This window comes from Phyllostomus hastatus, unplaced genomic scaffold (assembly GCF_019186645.2).
Source record: "Phyllostomus hastatus isolate PE091 unplaced genomic scaffold, TTU_PhHast_1.1 phas_contig_86, whole genome shotgun sequence".
Classification (NCBI taxonomy): domain Eukaryota; kingdom Metazoa; phylum Chordata; class Mammalia; order Chiroptera; family Phyllostomidae; genus Phyllostomus; species Phyllostomus hastatus.
The window spans coordinates 32431269-32455637 of NW_025333977.1; the positions used below are offsets into that span (position 1 = coordinate 32431269).

At 43.8% G+C, this 24369-nt stretch overlaps 1 protein-coding gene across 1 annotated transcript; it reads left to right on the forward strand.

The window, feature by feature from the left end:
* Positions 1 to 9296: 9296 nt before the first annotated feature.
* On the forward strand, positions 9297 to 14710 carry LOC123827340 (5-hydroxytryptamine receptor 3D-like). Its single transcript, XM_045851876.1, is given in 10 exon segments — positions 9297 to 9371; positions 11123 to 11158; positions 11629 to 11723; positions 11994 to 12029; positions 12031 to 12187; positions 12388 to 12430; positions 12433 to 12515; positions 13541 to 13745; positions 14085 to 14354; positions 14484 to 14710. Coding segments are annotated over 10 exon segments (1227 nt in total).
* The last annotated feature ends 9659 nt before the right edge of the window (positions 14711 to 24369 follow it).

A 24369-nucleotide genomic window follows, 5' to 3' on the forward strand; every position in this document is an offset into this window, starting at 1 on the left:
TAGTCCTCCTTCCAGGAGCCCGAGGCTGAACACTCAGCAAAAGACTCTATTTCCCAGAAGCACCGTAGCAGCCCCGGGGGAGGTACTGGCTGCCCCTTTCCACCGCGTTACAGCTTTGCACCATCCTTCCCGGTACTTCTGCGATCTGGTCTGCAGTCTTCTCTGAAGCCGCGCACCCCCGCGGGTGGCCGGGAGAGGCCGACAGCAGCCCGGTGTGGTCCGGCAGCCCAGTGTTGGTAGGCCGGGAGATCCTGACAGCGTGCGGCCGTTTGTGCACCAGAAACACTGTGAAGGTCACCGTAGCTTCTCTGTCCTTGTCGCCGGCCAGTTCCCAGTCTTATCTGTTAAGACTGGTTGTTCGGGAAGCCACCCTGCATTCTGATATCACCTTTCTTACTTTTATCCCACTGCCCAAACACATGGTGTGTGCTGCCTGGCTTCTAGATAGAAATGCTGTGATCGCAGTTTTCAGAGTGGCGAGAGCCTTAGGAACGGTATGCCAACTCATCCCTGTCTCTTTACAAATGAAACTGAGGTTCCCCTTATCTGTGTGTGTGTGTGTGTGTGTGTGTGTGTGTGTGTGTGTGTGTGTGTGTTTCATCGGTACCTTCCACAGGATCATAACATAACTACTCTGCTGAGTGTCTGCCTACTGGGTACCTGGTGCTTACATACAATTCTTGTATCTCTTAATCTCCATTACAACCCTCTGTGTAGGGATTATGATTATCCATTTCAGAGATTTAAAAAGTAAAAAAAGGTAAAGTGACTTTTCCACCTTTATACAACCAGATAGTGTGACCACACTAATGTGTCATAAAGTAAAAGTAATTAGCACAGTGTTCTTGCACAAAACTGAATTGTTAAACCAGTGTGATAGAATGAAGGGCCAAGAAAGACTCATGCATATACGTAAACTTGATCTGTAACAGAAAAAAAATACAAATCAGTAGAGAAAGGAAGAAGATTCCATAAATAGTGCTGGGATATTGCTTATCTATTTATTTTTTAAAAAATCAGGGATTACTGCTTTATACATACCACCAGAAAAATCTATTTCAGTTAGATCAAAGTCCTAACTGTGAAAGAAAAACTTTTCTTTAAGAGAGAGAGAAAGAGGGAGGGAAGAGAGGGAGAAAGAGAGGAAGAGAAGCACTGATGTGAGACAGAAGCGTGGAGCGGCTGCATTCTGTACTCTTCCCGACCTGGAGCCTGCATCCTAGGTGTGTGCCTTGACCAGAAACCAAACCAGCACCCTCTCTCTTTGTGTGATGACACCCAACCCACTGAGCCACACTGTCAGGGTTGAAAGTGAACACTTTGAGACAATTAGAAGAAAAAAATGAAATATCTTTGTGAACTGGAGAGTAGAGAACTTCTTAAACAAGATATAAAAACAAGAAAGGAAAGGTTGGTAACATTTTACTATATTAAAATTTAACCTTTTGTACAAGACACTATATAAAGCGCAAGTTATAACGGACAAAGTATTTAAATATAAAACACAAATAATTTCTATAACTCAATAATCCAATAGGAAAATAGGCAAATGATGTGGACAAACTGTTCATAGAAAAGAAACCAGAGAAGCTACTCGAGTATGTTTGAAAAGATACCCAATCTCACTAAAAATCAAGGGAAATAGAAATTAAAATAGCAGTAAGATGCCATTTTATGCCCATTTTACGTTATGAGGAAACGTGAAATCTGACAACACCAAGTTTTGCAAGGATCTGCAGAGGCAGAACACGAGTTATTTCACATATTGCTGGTAGAGTTCAATTAATGGAACCTTGGAAATGGGCTGTATTGTTAGGCCTCAAGCAGATCCCTAGAATTCAGTGGCTTGCCCTGGCTGGGTGGCTCAGTTGGTTGGAGCATCATCCCAGTTACCAAAAGGTTGAGGGTTCAATTCCAAGTCAAGGCACCTAAGTGGTAAGAATTTAAAAAAGAAAAATTCGGTGGCTTGAAGTCAAGAAGTTTATTTCTAGGTGAGTCTACCAGATTAGCAGTGCAGTTCTGCTTCTTGCAGTTCATCAGGGACCCCAGGTGACAGTAGATCTGTCAGGTCAACATTCGGCTCCTGCAGTTGCTCTAGGGGTGTCCGACCTGCGGCCCATGGGCCGCATGCAGCCCAAGATGAGTATGAAGGTGGCCCAACACAAAATCGTAAATTTACTTGAAACCTTTTTTTGCTCATGTTTTCGTTAGTGTTTGTATATTTAACATGTGTCCCACAACAGCTCTTCTTCTTCTAGTGTGACCCAGAGACACCACAAAAGAATGTGAAGGAAGTGTGAGCTGGTCTTCAGGCGCCAGCCAAGAAGCTGCATACATCATTTCTAATCCCATTCTATTGGTGATGGTTCAGTCATGTGGTCACATCTGACTGAGAACAAAACTGGGAAATGCAATGTTTAGCAGAGCAGCTATGAGCCATCTACAACTTCGTAACAGCTGAAGAAGAAAAGAAGAGATGTGGAGGAAAGCCAATAGTTTTTTTACACCTATCCTTGAACCCAGCAATTCCACTTCTGCATATTTGCTCTAGGCTAGTCTTTCTCAGCAGGGGCTTCTGCAAGTGAGCTAAGCCCTACACAAAATTATTTGAGTGACTATTTTCTTAATTCTCCCAAGGATAACACAGAGCTAGCATCATTCTAGATGCAGAGGGGAGAAGTGAATTTATTACACACGAGTACCTTAGGACATTAGGGGTTAATGCCATTAGCTGAGAAAAGGTGACCCTGAGGCATCTCCCACACATCTGCACAAAGAGATATATTCATTGTGCATGGTGTGTAATAGTGGAAAGAATCTAAATTCCACTAACAAAAGAACAGATAACAAGTTATGGTATTTGTACAATGGGACATTATATAGCATTTCAAGGGCTACTATGTATCAATATGTATAAATCTCAAAAACAATGTTGACTAAAAATGAGTTACAAAAAGACTCCAATTGTATGAATCTATTTGTATTAACTTTGCAAACATGTAAAAATATGATTTTATGTAAGAATATGCCTTTGTATTGGGCATGATAAACAACAGCTTCAAAGTGTGGTTATCTCTGCTGTTGGCAGGCGGAGCACAAGACCAGGGAGTGACACGCAAGAGGCTTCGCCTGTGTATGTAATGTTTTATTTCTTTTCAAATGAACTTATAATTGTCAAAGTTTAGCAAAGTTGGAGATGGGTACATGGGTGCTTCTAATATCATTTGCTGTATTTTTGGTAGCCTTTAAGTGTTTCACAATTAGAAGGTTTTCATATTGTAGAAACAAACATTTCTCCTCTTGTTGGAGATGTGTACAATTTAACACACACACACACACACACACACACACACACAGTTTCTACTGATGAGAACCGCTGAAGTATCTCTGGCCGTCTGATTGGATAAGGAAAACTCCCCAGCACTCCTCAAGCCACCTCGCTAGTGCTGTCAACCATGCCTGAAACCCTGCAGCAACCAAAAGCTGAATATCTGATACCCTCATATAAGATAAAATAAAAACTTCTAAAACCTCCCTAAAATACATCAAATATATTAATCATAGGTTTAAAAAAAAGAGGAATGGCTGAGCACTGTGCAGCCCTAGTGCTGGCCTTCAATGTGCTACAGCACACTTGTGGTCAGTCTAAGGATAGCCTAGGCCACAGGCAGCAAACACCAGGCCCGCGGGCTGAATCCTGCCTCCACCTTGTTTTATCCAGCCTGGCACCTTGTTTCTACTCTGCAGCAGTGCTGAGCTCCTTGCCCCTAGTTAAGGAGGAGTTACATTTATATAGTACTAAAGTTACATTCGGCCCTTTGAAGGTGACTGCAAGGCTGATGTGGCCCCCAGTGAAAATGAGTTTGACACCTTTAATTTACATGATATTGATTGCAAAGCATCCTTCCTTAAAATATGTTTGTGCTGTGAAGTGTTTTGGGGGGTGATATTCACCAATACTCAGGCAAGGGGCTAGAGAATGAATCTATGGCAATACAGACTTACATGTATTTTAAGATAATTATGTTGTGTAATACACTGAATATATTCATTCATTCAATATTTGATGGAAATATAGTGGAGATAAAAGAGACACATCTCCTGCCTTCACAGGGCTTAGAGTCCCAGGTAAGCGTTAATTGAAATTTAAACTGTACCTGCGGTGAGTGCTAGAAAAGGGAGGCATATGTCACATCTGAAGGACAGTAGGAGTCAGCGAGGGGAACACAGTGGAGGTGGCAGAGGACAGAATGCTCCCAGAAGAGGGCACAACAGAGACCAGGTGGTGGGAGAAGGAAGGATACATTTCCAAAGGCCTGTGGGCTATGTTACAGGTCTTTAGAGTAAGAGTGAAAGGCAACCCCTGCAAGATTTTACAGGGTGAATGGGTTAAGGGTAAGAATGCATTCTGAAAACTGCGCTGCAGCTGGCAGACTAGAGACAGATTTAGAGGCAGCGAGAACAGCAGAGAAGAGTCAAGCTGGAGGTGACTGTTGTCAGGGAAAGAGGGTGATGGCTTGGGCTAGGGTTGTGGTGGAAGAGAGGAGAAGTGGGTGGACTCCAGAACAATTTAAGAGGTGAAGTCACAGAGCCTGCTGATGGGTTAGATGTGAGGGTGCGGGAAAGAGAGGTGCCGAGGGAAACACATGGCGGCAGAGCTGGGTGGACGGTGGCGCATTCACTGGCACGAGAAGCCTGCCACCTTCCTAATAAGCCCGCCAACACCTCCTCTACCTGCCTGTCAGCAGCTAACTAATGTCAAGTGGTAACCACCACCCCCACCCGCTGTGCTGCTCACATCGAATTCTTCTGCCAGTCATACAGGCAAAATTTCTGTTTTGCAGATCAGTTTTGCCATGAAAGTCATTTTCATTTTCATGAAATAAGGCTTTTAAACATAATTAATTAATTGAATCTTTCATTTGGCATCATGGAAACAGTACAGTGTGACAGAATGAGGCACCTCTTTAATGGTTGAAGGCAAATTAGAAAAGAAGAGGATTTAAGAGGTAAACGGGGCCAAATGAAAGCCGACGACCTGACAGCGCGTCACGCACACAAAGGTTTCACAGCACCTTTGGTAGAGCACGGCAGTGGGTCAGTTCGTGGGCGCAGCACACAGTAGTGTGGTCACATTACATGTCATGTCGCACATTCACTTTATGAAGAGATCTATTACACACTTCCCATCTTTGTAGTAGCAACTTCCCAAGCTCATTGGCAGCAGGGCAATAGTTAGAATGAAATAAAGAATTGCTTTAAAATTATTTTGAGGTGCTTATTTTCAGAAGCACTGTCAAATTGACCCAAAACATAACAAATAGGTGTTAAAAAGTTAGTCCCTTGTTAAAAAGGGGGAAATAATTTAGAACAATTATCTAATTTTAGCAAAATAATATTATCCACCACATTAAATTCATGTTGTGTTGATTCTGTAGTCTTGGATGCACATAATTTGTACATTAATTTTAATTTTATAGTGGTGTAAGAGCTATAAGCATTTATACATGGTTTCATGAAAGCACATATTTAAGTAATCTTATAAATAATTTAAGTAAACATCAGGGCTTTAGGAGAATTATTCCCCTTCAAAGAGGTCTGAACCTTGGGCAGGTTTGGGAGCCACTGGGCGCTGGACCAAACTTTGTCTGGTCTACAAGTCCTTTCGTGATCTGCCCACAGGACACCACAGCTTCGCTTCCTGCCACTCTGCTACTCAAATGTGAGGTCCTGACAACACTGTGATTTCCATGCTCACTCCAGCTGTTCCCTCCACCCAGAACAAACCACCTAAATCTACTCAGCTAACCCAACAAAGGTCAGAGCCGATAGACGTGCCTTGGAATTTTAATCCTCCCAGAATGATAATTAAGGATTCTTTACTCAACTGAATGGAATGATACAGTGTGTCTAACATCTCTAACGGTAAAGCGTGCACGGTGGGGGGCGTCTCCCTGACATTATTGAGAAGTGTGGGCTGGACACCCGCTAGGCCACAACGGGGGAGGCAATACAGCCCCACTGGGACAAAGCAGAACCCGCAGTCCAGCCCAGACGGAGCCTTCTCGCCAAAACAGGTCCAGGCATTTCCCAAGTGTCTTCTTCTCAGAGGAAGAGATAAACAACTTTGGGCTACATCAGTGATAACCTTTTTGGCATGAATGTCAGTTCAGAAAAATTTAAAATCTACGCAGGCTGCATTTATTTTTCATTCAAAATAGTTCACTTATTGAGTCCTAGGATGAAATAATTTGTATTCATTACAAGACCACCAATGAGAAAAACTGCTATTACTTTTTAGCTACTAAAATGTTACTGTCTGAGAATATTTGAGAAGTAACAATACCAAAGCATCTTTTTTTTTTTTATTATCTAATCTTTATTGCATTGTTTTTACATTACCTTTTAGTTCCCTTACACCTCCCTTCTCCCAGCAACCACCACACTGGTGTCCACGTCCATGGGTCCTCTCTCCTTTTTGCTCACTCCCTCCACCCCGTAACTTACCCCATCCCACTAGCTGTCATCCTGCGCTTCATCTGTGAGTCTGTCTCTGTCTTGCTTGTTAATTCTGTTCATTCATTAGATTCCACATATGAGTTAAATCACCTTTTTAAACTCTTATCCTAAAATTAGATCTAGGTGGATAAATGATATGTAGCTTGCAGCAGGCCATTGATCTAAAGAAAAAGAAAAGAAAACTATTACCCCTTGATTCAGACCAAGTTTATATTCCTCAGGGAGTCAGGACAGCTTGTAACTCATATTTTACTTCCTTTTGTAAAAAAATTACTTTATTGTTGTTCAATTACAGTTGTCTGCTTTTATCCCCACCCCTCCCCCCACCCCAGCCAAACCCTCCTCCCTTGCATATTTTACTTTCTATTTGCTTATAGGTTCTTATAAAATTTCAGGTTTTAAAATCTTTATCTAGCTAGCTATTTATTTATTTAAAGATCTTATTTATTTATTTATTTATTTATTCTTAGGGAGAAGGGAAGGGAAGGAGGAAGAGAGGGAGAGGAACACTGATGTGTGAGAGGAACATGGATTGGCTAGTTCTTGTTCACACCTCAGCCAGGGACCAAACGCGCAACCCAGTCATGTGCCCTGACCAGGAATGAACAGGCGACCTTTTGATTTGCAGGATGATGTCCAACCAACTGAGCCATACCTGTCAGGGCACTATTTACTTTTTTAAAAAAGTTTTGGTTTATTTATATATCTGCTGCTTGCATTCTATAGTCTATCTTTAGTAAGTTTAAGACACTTTTTCATGTTTTATCTTCTGGATTTATCCTATTTACCTAAAGCAGTATTTCCCAAAATAATCCATGGAGTATTAGTCCTGCAAGATATTCTGAGAAGCAGAAATTTTCCAAGTCAACTAAGTTTGGAATATTGTGTTCATGATATTCAAGTCACATGAACAAATTTTAACTAAATACTCTGAGAAATTCTGCAATAATAAAGCCTGTTAAGCCTTGTTTAATTTAGTATTCCTCAGACTTTTTTGAACTTGAACAAGAATAATTTTTAGAACAAAAATAATTTTTTTAGAAACAGCATTTAACATCCTGTAGAACTGGTGTTCTGTGGGGAAAACTTTGAGACATGCTGATCCAAAGTCATCTGAAAAAGAAAAAGAAAAAGAAAAGAACTTCCTGAAGGGGCAGGGATTCTCAAATGATGAAGAGTCCCATTGAGAAGAGCAGAGGGTGGTCCTTATTGGTATCTGAGTCTGAGCAGAGAGGGCTCATGGGAACCGGGGTGGCTTTCGTCAACCCAGACAATTTAAGTCCAGAAGATTCCATTCCAGCTGAAGCGACCTGAGCAACCTCAGGTGAGCCAGGACAACAGTGACAACTACTATCATCACCATTGTTTCTGCTCCAATTTATTCGTTGCTCAGGACAGGAAAGGCACTATACATACATTATCTCCAAACACACAACCCCCCCCACCTTTAAAGGTTGGTTTTATCCTCCCTATTTTAGAGAGGATGAAACTGAGGCCAACAGAAGGTGACATGATTGCAGTAGAAACAGGATTTGGTCTCAAACCTTCCTTACTGCATCACAGCGACTCAGCCTGTTCAGCTGCTTCATGGAAGCAATTGCTCTCCCTCTGTTCTCTAGGCCACTGATCGCCCTCTCTGGAGACTTCCCTAACAGAAACAATTCTAGAGTAAAACCAGTTAAGCCATTGATTATTCTGGCCCACTTAACTGTACCGTGTCTGGTTTCCCCTATGAACCAAATTTTGCACACTCTAAACCTGATGAGACCTCTGATCGCCTAGGCATGAAATAGTATTTTGAAATTACTTCTCAAGGCTCTTGAAGAATCACGCAAGAAAATCAATCCTAACAGTCAAAGTCAACGCAAATGCTTATAGAGGCCAAGCAGGTGACATGAGTGAGGGGAGCTGGACAGGAACGAGACAGCAGGCAGTTGCAGAGACTGTGATGATCTAGAGAGAATGTTGCTCCACCGAAGAGCTTAACTGCCTTCTTAGCTTTGGCACACTGTTGTCAAGCAGAAATGTGAGCCCAAAGTTGCTTGAGCTCACTTTTCAAATGAATCCAGAAACCACAGTTGTTATGTTAAATCTTCCAATTCCAAAGCATTGGCAGCTAATTTCTTTAAAACACTAGCACAGCCAAAAACAGTATAAACTTGCAGGCGGATCTCCTGTGACCTCACAAGTCAACTTCCACTAAAAACAGTGTTACCTCTGCCACCTCTGCTCTACCCCACCATTCACTCCCTCCATCCAGCAGGCGTGGGTCCACGTTGCTTTTGATACACTCACAAAAATCAGAGGTTAAGACCTGTCAGTACTGGAGTCGTGCTTAAAGCCTTAGAGTCTAAAGTTGATTATAAAAAGGAGACCTCCATTTTTCTTTGAAAGGTGGCAAGAGGTTTAAAATAAGTGCATGTGTCACTTGAAGACAGTGGCATTCATGCTGTGCCTTTTCTAGGATGCATTACTTGCTACAATGACTCCACAGTATGAGGAAGCCATTAGCACTGCTCCAGTGACCAAAGATTTTTGCTTCCTCCCCTCCAAACTGATTTTCCAGATTCATTTTGGAGACTAGATTCAGGTCCAATTAGGTCACAGGGTGAGTAGCCCTCTGTGACATTCTCTTAGCACTAGGGGTGCTTGTTAGAGGGGTGGCTAATGCCACCGGACACCTGGATTATTCAAAGCTAGGGCTCAAGGTGTGGCCTCTTGGTCTTTTAAGGTCAACATCATTACTAAGTCCCCAGAGAAGAGCTACAGAGAGGAAGATGGAAAGAGATTTGCCCCATGGGGAGGGATTCCTCCTCTGCCTCCTTCTCCACCTGCTGCTTCAAGGTAAGACGGCACAAGAACAAAAGCAAAGCATACAAATTTTGAGAAACAGAGAACCAGGCTAATCCTTGTTTTTCCTAGGTAGTCAATGATTGGATGTTCATTTTGGTAAAAATGGAAACTTGGAACAATGATGGTTTAGCATCTCTTTCTAGGATCCTAACAGTTAACCCACTCTTCTCTTTAGCTACTCTTCCACTCTCCTGCTTCTGTTGGCTTCTTCTCTTTCCCTATGTCTTTCTCTTTCCATGCACATAATCTATCCCCATGGTTTCTGGATATCAGGTGATGTTATGTGGAAGAGAATTCTTCCCTGCTCCCTTGAAACAACTGAAATGGAACAGGAAATATGCTAAGAGGCAGGACATGGATGAGACTTGTCATGAAAGAGGAACAGTTTTTCAGTATAATTTTCCCAGTCTAGAGTATTTTTCCTGTTCACTATTGAAAATGAGCAATGAGGGATAGTATAATATCATAGAGAGATAAAAATAGATGTTACCACTTCATTCTCTGTTTCTACTCCACAAAAGATGACTAGAAAGGAGTTGGGTATAAGCTTGGTATCGAGGAGCTCTCTCTGAGAGAGTCTCAGGGGCTATGATGACTGAATTTAGAAGAGAACAATCACAGCACATAGTAGACACAATAAATACTTATTAAATTGAAAAACTGGATTCCTTCCTTAAGACCCCACTTATCTCACGCTGCCACCTGATGCCACCAGCATGTAAGGCCATACCACCCTGAACATGCCCGATTTCATACTACCTACCTTCCCTTGTCATTAACTTACGATCATCTAGACCTTATTAATATAGTGAAGAGGAGAACTGTAGCGGCAAAATTTGTCACTGACATCCCCCAGGTGGCTCAAGGACAGAGAGGAGTGATGGAAGGACATTGAGGGATGGAGCAAAGGTTTGTGATGAGATTGAGAAGAACATAGCAGGACATGAAAAGCAGTGCCCAGGGCTGAGTTTGCATACACCTTTGGACAAGCTTTGCATGGAGACAAAAACAATGGAATTGAGGATGGAGCCCTGACTCATCTCACCTCGCTAGCTTCCACCATTTGCCTACCTGTTCAGCCCACGTCCCCTGGCTCAGGAAGGAGGGGCTCTCAGGCTTGTCCCGTGACCCTGTTTTCTCACAGAAACAGTCCCTAGACCCCAGCGTCGGCACTCCTCTCACAGAGTCCCTGCTCTCCACAGGAAGAGGAAACACTTTTGCCATCAATTGCTCAGGCTTTGAGCAGCGTGGAGTGGATCCTGCTGCCTTCCAAGCAGTGTTTGACAGAAAGGCCTTCCTCCCGGTCACCAACTATAGCAACCCCGTCCGTGTCAACATTTCCTTCACTCTGTCTGCCATCCTGGAGGTGGTGAGTCCTGACCAAACACTGCAATGGTGCAGTGGTAAGCAGTGAGTCTCCTGATTGGATTTTAAAAAATTCAGAGTTCCTTCAATGGAGTAGGGAGACATAATAGGAAATGCTGCAATGACATCACTGCAGGTAAAATCTGTCCCTTTTTGGAATACTCCATAAGAAACATAATCCCAATGGCCTCATACTGGTTTTTTTTTTCACTGTTTCCCATGTGCCCTAGATTATTTGACCTACAGTTTTCAGTGGCTTATGATTAAAAGTCCTAATTGCCACACAGAACAGCCTTGGAAATGAGTAAGAGGTGAGTGGTGGCATTGGACCTGACTTCATAGAGTTAATGATCCTGCATGAAAATTGTTTTTCCAGAATGTACAGCTTCAAATGATGACATCATTCCTGTGGCTAACTATGGTATGATAGACTCAGTTTCCCCTCTGCTATAATACCTTCCTTCTTTTTTGCTCCTGGATCCGACTTTGCAGATTACAATGGATGAAGCTGAGAATACCCATGAATTAGATGAGTTCAAACAGAGCCAGACCAGGAGTGAAAACACAGAGCTTCTTTACTATTTTGCCAGTGTAGGATGACAGAGATGGAGCACAGGGAGAGGGCAGAATAAAGCAAGGTCAATATTTAAATGGCTCCATCCTTGGAAATCCAAAGCCAAGCTCAAGGTCTCCCTTGAGAACATTGAGGGAGAAGTGGAAGTAAGACTTTGTTAGTGACATTGTGACAGCTCACTAGAGAGGAGCTTGGAGAGTGAAGAAATGAGTGGAAAAAAAAGAGTGTAAAGTGCAGGAGATCTCAGAGCAAGACTAAAACTAGTTCCCACTCCATTCATCCCATGTCATGGTTTCCTCTAGAGATGGTACAATCAGTTTATCAGGTGGAACCCAGAAGAATGTGGGGGCATCAGGAAGCTCAGCATAGCAACTGAAAACCTGTGGCTTCCAGATATCTTCATCAAGGAGTTGTAAGTACCAGGGATGAAAACAGCAAGAAGGAGACCTTATCTCCAGAGAAGAGCACAGTGTAACCAATGGGGCTACACAAAGACTCAATTTAGAACGGTGCAGTATCTGAACTTAGGAGCTTACAAAAGCCCCATAACATGGATATTGGTTGAAGGGGGAAATCAGATAAGTGGGGCTGGAGCCCAGGAATGGGAGAACCTGAGAGAGAAAGAAGGCCAGGTCTGACGGGGAACCCATAGCACCCACCTCTCCATCCTTCTCATATACAGGATAATTGTGGACCAGGCACCTACGGGGCTCATGGCTTATGTCAGCAGTGAAGGGAGGGTCCAATACAACAAGCCAATGAAGGTGGTCTCCATCTGTAGCCTGGACATTTTCTATTTCCCCTTTGATGAACAAAACTGCACGTTCACCTTTAACTCTTTCATCTACACAGGTGAGTGAGGCTCATAAATAGTCTGTTGAGAGGCAGGGAAAAGGTTTTGGGTGAGAAGAGGACAGAAAGCTGGGAACAATGAGGGAATCTCACTGGAAGGGGTGCGGAAGCTAAGTGGCAAAAAACCCAATGGTCTGAGCAAGGGGGCTGGGAGCATTTGGGGAGGCTGAGTTGTCTGGGTCTCTTTGCAGTGGAGAACATGGTCCTGGGCATGCAGATGAAAGTGCAGGATATTTCAAACATATCACGGACCCTCATTCAGAGCAAGGGGGAGTGGTTACTTCTGGGTATCTACCAGAGCACAAAGAAGACGATTGTGAGCACCAACCAGTACGACCAACTTGTTTTCCATGTGAGCTCAGGGGCCCTGGTTGTGATCTTCCCCTGAGATGCATAGCTTATATGCCCCCAGAGCATAAACTTTTCCACTAGAAAGTGAGCTTCTGGAGCACAGAGATTTTTATCACTCTTTTTACTGATAAATCTCCAGTACCAGATGCAGTAGCTAGCACTCAGTAAATATTGATGGAATAAATCCTCCCTGAGGAAGAAAGGAAGCTCCTATGGTAGTGATTTACACTGAGAGGGAGCCTCCCTTTCCCTAGGGTCATCCGAACTTTCTGGAGGGCTGGAATTATTGTGTTTACTTTTAAAAAGAGAGGATGGAAGACAGTATGGTGATTGCCAGAGGGAAAGTGGGGTAGGGGAGGTAGAAGAGGGTAAAAGCGGGGGATAAATTGTGATGGGAGGAGACTTGGCTTGGGGTGATGGACACACAATACAATATACAAATGGTGTGTTATAGAATTGTATACTCGAAACTTACATAATTTTATTAACCAATGTCACTCCAATAAATTCAGAAAAAAATTTTTAATGAAATAAAGAGGTGGTAGAAAATGTATGCAAGATTCTCTTGGGGATATTATGATTCCAAATCCTGGTGATCCCAAAATATCTGCCACTCTCTTGCTTTCCCTCCTACTAGTCTTAAATTCTGCCAGCAAAGTCACTAGATGTTAGACCTTGATGAGGAGAGCAAGCAGAAATACAAGGATAAAATGCACATGATAATCTAAGAATCTGGCCCCTCAAACCTGCTTAGAGCATGTTGTAGGGATAAAACTGAAAGTGGAGAAATTGGCACTTTGGGCCAAGAAGGAATGAAATGTGTTTCAGTGGTAAGAGGCATGGCAGAGCCAAACCCTGGGAAGGCAGACTGTGGTGATTAAGATGACTCTGTTGGAGAGACAGGACAGTGAAGGTGACTTTTCCTTACTAGACAGTTTGTTCTGGAACAAATCTCAACTCTTGCTCTTAACTGACTTGGCAGCCTCCCAGCCTACTCCTCTCTTGCCCCTCTACCCTCCCCATCAGGTGGCCATCAGGCGCAGGCCCAAACTCTATGTCATAAACCTTCTGGTGCCCAGTAGCTTTCTGGTTGCCATCGACGCCCTCAGCTTCTACCTGCCAGCAGAAAGTGGGAACCGCGCCCCATTCAAGATGACCCTTCTGCTGGGCTACAACGTCTTCCTGCTCATGATGAATGACTTACTCCCAGATACTGGCACTCCCCTTATTAGTATGGTCCCTTCCTCTTTCAGTAGAATAAAAGCAATGTGGGGGGATGGGTGGGGAGAGGGACCAGGGGAACCAGTTCAAAGTGAAAAGGGACCTTTAAAAAGTGTCCTTTGAGATTAGTCAAAGAACATGTATGAAGCACCCGTAGACATGGACACTAGTGTGGGGGTTCATTATGGAAGTGGGGGGTGGACTGGGTGGAGGGGTCGTGAAGGGGAAAAATTGGAACAGCTGTAATAGTATAAACAATAAAACATTTAAAAATAATTAAAAATGAAATAGCATAAACATTAAAACATTTCAAAAATAAAAAGTGCCCTTTGGGCAAATAGGAAACAAGAAGTCTGGGAGGATCCAGTGGTCCTCACACAGGCCTGCCTTGCCTTCCCTCCAGATGTCTACTTTACTGTCTGTCTGTCCCTGATGGTGCTCAGCCTGCTGGAGACCATCTTCATCACCTACATGCTGAACCTGGCCACCACCAAGCCCCCACCCATACCCCCGTGGTTCCATTCCCTGCTTCTGCACTGCACCAGCCCAATGAAATGCTGTCCCACTGCTCCCCAGAAGGGAAACAAGGACCTGGGCCTCACCCCCGCCCACCTGCCTGGTAAGGAAGTCAGCACTGCCCACACTTCCTTTTGCAACACCTCCACTTCTCTGCTCCTGCCTCCTTCCCTGTCCCCCTCCCTCACAGGTGATGTTTGCAGCCCATAGCCTGGTCTCTGTCTCTCCTTAGGTCTGAAGGAGCCTGTAGAGTTTGTGCAGAAGGTGCCAGGTCCCCAGGAGGGGACCAATGGTTGCCCTGTGTCAGCAAGAATCTGTCAGGAAGATGTGGCTCAGAAGCAGCGCTTGGTCAGCCTGTGGATACAGTTCAGCCGCATGATGGACACCCTGCTGTTCCGCCTCTACCTGCTCTTCATGGCCACCTCCATCATCACAGTCATCGTCCTCTGGAACACCTAGGCAGATGCCCACCTGCAGGCTCTAGCCTGCAGCTTCTGTTGCCTCCAAAAACCAGCCAGGCTCTCATGCCCATTCAAATCCCAGCCTCACAGCCCTGACAACCACCTTATTTTTCAATCCAGTCCTTTTGTGCAGTCAAACCTGATGTGGGTGGTTTCCTACATCCTCTCAGAGTTAGGTCCTTGCTCCTGCATACTGTCAACTCCCCTCAGCCTTCCCACAAGTCTTGCTTGTTTGGCTTCTTAGGAATACTTTCTTGATTGAATCACCCTTAATAAATCCCTTTGCAGAAAGCACTGGTTCTTCCCTGCATTATATTATAGTACAAAAAAAAATCTTGGGATTAAGAGTCTTATTGCAGAAACTTCTCATTACCAAAAGGATTTCTTTTTTTTTTTTTAATGGTTTATCAGTCAACTTGGGGAAGTAGAAGATGGGAAAGAAGGGGCCAAATTTATTATAAGGAATTATAATAAAAGAGGAATTAACCTCCTAAATCCAGTTATCCTGGATTTCAGAAATTAACAATGTGCCAGAACCAGGCATCTCTGGCTTAAAGAGTGAAGCCTTTGTCACCACCTGACACATGACTCATTCATCATTAAGCACTTAGAGTGTTAACATATATAATCCCAAATTACTGTTAACTGTGTTGCAATGAGTTGATCTGCCTTTAATCACACTAAAAATAGAACACTAGGCCAAGGAAAGCACATTGGAAAATGGCATTTGCTTTGCTTGGGAGTTACACAAAGGAACTGGAAAATTTGATTTTGAAAGTCTTTGACTGTTGGCCATCTCTCCCACTGGCTCCCTGGGGAAGCAGAGGCCCCTGTGTTGCTGTGTTTGAGAGTGGAGGCATGATTTGTTGGACACCCCAGGTTCAGAAAAGCACAGATTTGAGAGCAACTTAATTACAACTCAAACCTAATCTTTTCTTTTTAGCAACCATTCCTTTTTCTTTCTTCATTTCTCCTATTCTCTGTCTAAAGCCTTAATTTCCCAGGTCACAACAGGCTAGGAGTAAAAACAGAGTAGTAATATTGTTCACTAAACAGTATTTTCCTGGTTCCTCCTCTGCACTGTTCTTCCTCAAACACCTCAGCTCCCTGTGGTCACCATAGATGCCTAAAGGAGGCAGAGCTGCCAGTGTCCACTCCTACCCCAGTGTTCTCTGCAGGCGGGAGCATCTGCCCTCTCAGCCAGCGCCCCAGCCACTGGAGGGCTGGATCCTGTAGCACAGATGTTCCCAGCTGGAAGCTGAGTCACCAGGACAACCTGTTACTTGCTCTATCCTTGCTTCCCCTTCTGCAGGCAGCAGTCCACGGGGATTGGAAATGGGAGGCAGAAATACCCTGCAATATTCCGAATCGCTCCTTTCACTCAGGCACCTGGTCTTTCAACTAAACTTCAGTCCCTTAATTCTTCTTGTTCCCCTCTGCATTGTTTTCCCAGGAAGATCTTTGGCTCCTGTTTCTAGAGCCCTGTCAAATACTCCCCGGACTATCACCAGTCCTCCGGGCACGTCCAAGACCCAGTGCAATCTAGGCTCGACTCAGGAGCCCTGAATTCACCTACATAAATTAATGTGTCTTATTATTTTAGCAGTTCCTCAACTCACAGCTTTCTACAAAGTGGGCCTTTAGAAAGGGTGTGGCATAGTAGTACTAACATCCAACATTTACTAAGTTGTTAGTATGTGGCAGGCAGTCTTCTAAGTGCTTTATATGAGTAAACACATTTAATCCTTATGGTTACCCTACGAAATAAGAGCTACAGATCTATAAACACAAAATCAAATGCGTTTTGGAATTTGAAAATTCTCAGATTTTAAAAAGGTAACAATGGTGCATACACTGTATATTCTGAACAAGCAGGATATGGTGCAGCACCCAACGATCAAATATTAGTGTCACTGCAGTGGAATCTAGGGTAGCAAAAATGAAACTACAGATAGTTTCGACTGTTCGGGACAGGTTTGCCATGAAACAATTTGTGAAAAATCATTTGGTTTTCAAAGCTCTTTAGGTTTTAGAACTGTGGTTTTATCATCCCAATTTTATATATTCAAATAAATGAGAAAATGAAGCACAGGGAGGTGATGTAATGGCCAGTGAGCTGTCACCTACAGTTCTGCAGCTAGTTAAGTGGAAGTGCTGTGGTCTGAACCTAGGCAGGCCCTGGATACTGGACTCCTACCCTCTCTGCCCCCTAAGCTAAGGATGAGAACCAGGTAGGTTCTCTAAGAGTCCTGTGTTAAGAGGTCAATGCCACTTCAAGACTTTACTAGGTAACACGTTATGAGAATTAAAACAGAAAGAGCAAGGCCCTGATCTGGGTACCAAAGACCAATTTTCTTTTCTATTTCCTTTTCCTCCCTCCCTCAGTTTTCCCCACTTCTCACTCCCTCCCTCCCCATCCCCATCCATAAGTCATAACACCCAAGTTCATTGCTCCCACTTTATCCACTTCTTTTGAGAACGTATTTGCCTAAATCCAATCCGGACAATTTATCTTACCTCTGTGTTCCCTTGGGTTTAGTTTTTGCTGCCGATACCTATTGTTGGATATTTTTAGATCTTCCACTCATCCGCCCTGTCCTGAGACAATCTCCTCACCTGGAAACTCATCGTTCACACTGTTGAGTGGCTCAGTTACCCAGTGTTAGAGCAGTTCTGAAACTATTCAAGATCGAGTTGCATCACTTAGTTTTTTCTACCCATTTGCATGGTACATATTTCTCTGCTTATTTTCTTCACATCCATTCCAAACAAGTGGCTTTAAATTTTATTTGAATAGAATACACACAACTTATCCTTTTTTGACATATGAATTAAGGTGCCATATCTCCTTTCAGTATGAGCAGGGCATAGTATAATTATCTTCTCCAAAATCAAAATCTGAACATGTGATCTTAACACACAACCGATAATCAGATAGAACCTTTTGAAACCAGAGCTTTCCCAGAAAATGGACAGGTGTGGTTGCTGCCTTTCTGTTCTATCTATAACAGAATCATATGATAAGCATGCTTTGTACTAAAGGTTTTTCTCTTGTTATGTGGCAGACCTCTGAAAGGCTTTGCAGGGTAATGTATGACCTCTTTAGAAAAATCTGCTGACGGGCACCTGGTGCAGCCTGGGCTGCCTTGCATGTGATGACCTATTTCTGCCCGATCGGGCCTCTTCTCGTCCATTCACCTGCAGTGCTTCCCTGCGGCCCTTGCACGCATTTTGGTTCACTTTCTTCTTCTCTAAACACTTATTAACAGTATTTTTCATGTCTTCTGCATTTTCATGTTTCATATTAACCAGACATGAAAATTTCTTCTCTCATTGCCATCTTTTCCTCCTCCTCTTCCTCCAGACCTGCTCTAGGATGTGAAGTTGCAGACTGCATTTCAAGCCTATTTTTTTTCTCCTATCCAATTTCTGATCCCACCTCTCTTGTTGGATCATCCATTGGCACTGGTTGTTTTATATAGTAGGAAAAAATGGTACAGTCCAGAGACTTTGGCGTCTGGCAACCCTGGGTTCTGATCTGACCCCATAGCTTGCTAGCTGGGTAACCTTGTACAAGTGGCTTAACTTTGTGAGTTTAAATTGCTTTATTTGTGAAATGAAGCTAGTAACACAGATTAAATTATTTTTAAAATATGGATTTAAAAAAATCACTGATAAGTGTGCAGAAATGAGAAAACCACATGTGACACACGAAAGAGCATCTATTTATCATGTAGGCTGACACCTGAAGAGCAAAACCAACTTCTGGGTGGAAGGCAATAGACTTAAAGAGTTACAGACCTTATAGTTCTCGTTTTTAGATGAGAAAAATGAAGCGGAGAAAAGTAAAATGATAAATATGGGGTTGTCACATGTCAAGAGAGCCTGGGATCAGAGCATGGATCTGTCCAAGTGGCAGCCACAGGTGAGTGCTTATCTATGGGACCCTTTTCCCAGGTGCTTTTCAGGAGTCCCAGGACTCTCCATTTCTCCTGGTCCAGGCACCATCGCAAGTCTGACCTCAACTATATGCCATCCTGCAGTTAGCTGATTTGGCTGCCTCCTGTACTTCTGGCTCCTGAGCCCCGGCCAGCAGTCTGTGTATGTGATTGCCATCCATACAGGCTGCAAAACAATGACTCTCACTTCCCCCTTCCACCATCTAATTCTGTCCTTGCCAGGTTACAGCTATTTTCCCAAACCTGATCCCCTAGGGTCCCAGATGAATGGGGCCACCAGAGAGCCATGCAGTGTGACCCCTTCCCCCCTTAGAATAAGCTAAGGAGGGAGGTGTTGGTGTCTGTGACCTGTGAAAGTATAGCTTCTATCCCCACTGTTTAACTTCAGATTCAGGCATTACCTAGGCCTGGGATTTCATTGGTGGAAACCTGGAGGACTACTCATCAATCCACCAGACTTCTCAGCCATGGAATCATGAAAAGGGCAAAGAAAGAGCAATGGAATCAAACTGACCTGGGTTTGAATCTGGATTCTACCAGTTTCCACTTGGGTAGACACTGAGCCAGATTTTTACCTCTCTGCACCTCAGTTTTCTGATCTATAAAATGGGAGTAATAATAGTGCTGGCCTCTCAAAGCAGTTGTAAGGATATGAATACAAGTAAAGTCCCCAACACAGTATAAATCACATGGCACAAACTTAATAAAGGGGTAGCTCTGGTGAGGCCATTCTGAGCCTGCTGTTTACTGGCAACTTAGAGGGGTAGTCAGGGAAAAAAAAGGCTGGGCCCTGGCTCCAGCCCTCTGGATCCCGCCTGCTTCAGACTGCTGTGCTTCCACCCACTCCCATCTCCACCTGACTGCACCCAAGGTGGGTGCCCCATGGAAACAGCAAGTAACTTCTCTGATATGACCTCAGGACTCCCATGAGGTTCCCAGCCACCTTTCTTACATCTGCCCAAAGGTGCCTGTGTCTCTTTCTCATCCATAGTGAACTGTCAGGCCAGGTATGTAACTAACATTTATTGATTATACACTACTGCATGCCACACACAGAGGGAGGGTGGCGGTGGGTTGTGGAAGACAAGACATGCTTTCTGGTCTCAATGAGCCTACAGAGCAAGAGGAGAGAGACCCATGTAAAGAGATGTCCCAATTGAAGGTTCACAACTGAATTCACCGTGTGTGTGAGTGTGTGTGTGAGAGAGAGAGAGACAGTGAGAGAGAGAGAGAGAGAGAGAGAGAGAGAGAGAGAGAAAGGGAGAAAGAGGGAAGGAGGGAGGGAGGGAGAGAGTGAGTGAGGGGGGAAGGAGGCTTCACAAAAGACTAGAAGCTTGAATTGAGCTGAATCTTTTTCTTTTTGAATTAAGCTGAATCTTTAAGAATTTATTAGTGGAGTCCTGGCTGGTGTGGCTCAGTAGATTGAGTGCCAGCCTGTGAACCAAAGGGTCACTGGTTCAATTCCCAATCAGGGCACATGCCTGGGTTGCAGACCAGATCCCCAGTAGGGGGTGCATGAGAGACAACCACACACTGATGTTTCTCTCCCTCTCTTTCTCCTTCCCTTCCTCTACCTCTCTAAAAATACATAAATAAAATCTTTTAAAAAAGAGAATTTATTAGTGGGACAAGAGAACAATGGTAGAAGATATACTTTAGATTGAGGGAACATGGAGGGGTAAAATTACATATTGAGCCCTGAAAAGTGTGGTTCATTTGGTTGGGCATCATCTCACAAAGTGAAAGGTCACAGGTTTTATTCCCGGTCAGGGCACGTGCCTGGATTGCAGGTTTGGTTCTCAATCGGGGCATGTGCAATAGGCAACCAATTGATGTTTCTCTCCCTCTTTTCCTCCCTTTTCGTCTCTCTAAAACTATATAAATAAATGAAATCTTTTTTTAAAAATCACATATTGAGTGTTGAGATGCTATTTAATATGCAGTGTTTTTCCATGTTAGTCTAAGGACCACGAGCATTAGAATCAGCTGTGGATCTCATGTAAAAATGTGAATTCTTGAGCACTACTGCCTGCAATTCCAAGCTGGGGCTAAGATTCTGAGTTAGGGTCAGAGGGGTGAGGGTAATATGCATGAGGTAGTTCTTACACATTTTAAAGATAAATACAGCTCTCTCAGAACATAAAATCAAAGGCAAAGATGATGGAAAGACAGGTAAGAGTTAAGTCAGAGAGAGCCTTTTAATCATGTGAACGAGCTAGATTTCATTCTGTGGGCCAGTGGCTCTCTCAGTGTGGCCCCAGGGCATGTAGCCACATCATCCCCCAGAGATTTGTTAGAAATACAAATTTCCAGCCCCATCCATCCTAACATAACTGCTAAAGACAATGGGAACCATTGAAAGATTTCAGATAGAAGAAGGATATGATCACATCCACATTTCAAACAAATCACGCAGGCTGAACGGTGGAGGGTAATGTAGAAGAAGCCAGACTTGGAGTGAGATCACTAAGGAGGTGGCCAGGTGTGAAGTCAGAGGGCTTTGATGGCACCATATAGTTTCTAGAGAGACTTTTTAAAAGATTTTATGTATTTATTTTTAGGGAGAGGGGTAGGAAGGGAGAAAACGAGGGAGAGAAACATCGATTGATTGCCTCTCACATGCACTCACCCCAACCAGGGACCTGGCCTGCAACTCAAGCATGTGCCTTGATGGGGAATCGAATCGGTGATCTGCATCTGTGCCTCTGGCCTCAGCACCCTGAAGATTCAGGGGATCTGTTGCCCAACCCACTTTTCCTGATTCCACACAGCACAGCCATGGAGACACCAGATACGAATACCAAGAAGCTTGAAAATTATTCTCAAGTGGCTTCTCACTGTACATCCTAGAAGTTCCATGGAGATGGGGCAGAAATTGCCCTACCAGTCAGAACCAGAAATGGGAGGAGAGGACATAGTGGCTATCCTATAATCATTTGGGGTATTAAAAAAAAAAGTGTTAAATCCCTAGGAATCCAAATTGCTAGTGGTTCTCAATGGTGGACAATTTTGTCCCCAAGTGGACATTTGGCAATGTCTGCAGACATTGTTAGTGGTTACAAATGGGGGGGGGCGGGGTTTGCCATCTGGTGGGTCAGAGATGCTGCTGAGCATACTGCGGTGCCTAGGAGAGCTCCCCCAAACAAAGAATGATCCAGCCCAAAATGTCAATAGTACCAAGGTTGAGAACCTCTGCTCTGGGCAATCCCAGGCTCACAAGAGTCTTTAACTGGCCTCAAGCTTGTCCAAGGAGGCAGTTAAAGCCCAAAATCAAAGCCTCTGTCTGTAGATGTCCTGACTGAGTGCCCAAGAATCCTAGAGATTTGTGAACCCAAGATGGAGACTCCAAAGAAGCACCGAGAAAGCAGGAGGTGTGGGAAAAGTCCCTAACCTTCCCACAGTGACCTCAGAATCAGCTGAGTTTCTGAACCGTCTCCTAATGCTGGGTCCTCGTGAAAGCCCACAGCTTGACTTACAAGAGACATGTACTTGGAGCTAAAATGGGAATTTTAGGGACTCCCCAGAATATTCCTGGGAATGTAGGGTAAAGCTATTCCTAATGGCCTTAGAAAATGATAACCCAGCTACTGAAGCTCTGTCTAAATATGACAGAAAGCCTACTGGAGAAGGGAAGGAGGAGGTAGGCATACACCGGAGGGATGCCCAAAGCACATTTGTAACAAGGAACTCTGTCCTGGGATGAACTCTGTCCTGGGATGAACTCTGAAAGCTGGCCTCCTAAACAAGCACTCCAGGTGCTTAATTATTTTTCTGAGATGGAGGGCTGGCCACTGTGGAAAGCACATTGTGCATCCAAAGCACTCTGAAGGTGGAAAGAGACTGGATGTCCATGCTGAGACTTGCATGTGAGCCCTGCATGGCTACAAGCGTTAGGGAACCTACCACCCTGGTTATCTTAAATACTATCATTTTTACTGCTTTGTTTGAAAATGGTCTCTAATTCATCATTTTAGGTGTTCCTTTCAAAGATTATCAACTAATTGTAGGTGCTCATTTTTTTTCGTTAATGACAAAGTTTATTTTTCCTGAAATTTACTACGTTCTAAAATAAGATTGAGAAATACAAAGTCCAATAGTTATCTCTATTTCCTTGGCTCCCTCGCTTTTCCCCATGTACTCCTGTCTGATAATCTGTGTTGTAGGGTTGTCGAAAGGATTACATAAACTGGCAAGAAAGACATCACAGTGCCTAGCGCTCAGTGGGGCGCTCAGTAGGCTAGCTGCCATTACCACCGCCAGCAGCAATAGCGCCTGAGATTTCCAGACCCCAGAGTTGCAACTCTGACTCCCAGGCAGGAAGCGAGCCCATGCCTTCCTGTTCTGTTTCTCCTGCCTCTATCATCTCCATCTCCTGGCAGCTAAGTCTACTCTTGAGTCCAACCACTAGATTTAGTGCAGTTTTTCAGCCAACCTTGATAAAAACAAGATATACATCAACCATCTTCAGCTGCTTTCAGCAGGCTTGATGTTCACCCTTCTTTTCTGGAGCCAAGGTCCCGTAGCCTCGCCTGCCTGCAGAACTCAAGCACCCCTTGAAAGTTCTTCACCTTTAGCCAGTCCAGGAGCCCAGTGCCCCCTGGGGGTGTGTCCGTGTGGATACAGACATAGCAGTACTTTGGTCCTACAAGAAAGGATGGTCCAATGCTTTGGCCAAGTTTCCAAAGAAGGAAAGACATGATTTACAGAAAGCGTGGGGCTGATGGACTGCACAGATGGCAAATGTCAAATGGAAGATGTTGCAGGCCTCTCTCCAGGGCTTTCCTGCTCTGGGCCCCGAAGTCAGTCCTGCCTTCCTCAGCACTTTCTATTTAGGGCTGTCATGATCTTTCACTCCAAACAAAGTTTCTTTTGTATTCTAAAAGAAACTCTACCCTTCTGCAAGAGAAAAAAATTTCTGAGTCTTTCTGGAAATGTAGCTAATATAACATAACAATGCTCCAGTCCACTCATTTGGTGTTTGATTGTTTTTTATAGAGATGTGACATAAGATTTAATATTGATACAGGCCATTAATATTTCTGTTAGCTGAGATTACTATTTTATGGTCATGTATAACACTACTGACAACGCAAAAACATTAAAAACAGCCCTGCTATCTGCTAATTTTATGACTTCTATTATCCTGTAGTTAACGCACAGAGTAAAAACTGTGTGCAGGACATTGATTTGGGGAAGGCACAGGGACTGGAAAGAGAAAATCTAGTTAGGGGCTGTTGGAAAAATAAAAAAAATAAGTGATGAAGACATGAGTCAAAATTACAATTTGGTATTCACAATTAAATCTAATGAATACACAGCCAAATCCCTAAAATATTGTCACCTCTCCAAATCTACAGATTTCCTGGCCTTAGAAGAACATAATTTTTATTTCCCTAGCCCACACTCCTCACTAAGGCAAGTTATTTTGTTATTGATCTCAACACAGAGCAGCCAAAAAGGCAATTCTCCCTGAGTCTTGGCCCAGCTTTCTCCCTGCCTGGAGCCCAGAAGGCATACCCGGACAGGGGCAAAGCAGGACACTTGCTGTGACATCGTTGGCCACAGCCACTCACCAGGGAGTGGTCACCTGTCATGAACCATATTCAAAACCAAGAACCAAGGTGTGGTCTGAGCTCCTTTAAGCTCAAGGGTTTTGGGGCTACTGGTGAGTGCCCAGAGAAGACTTCAGAAGAGCAGC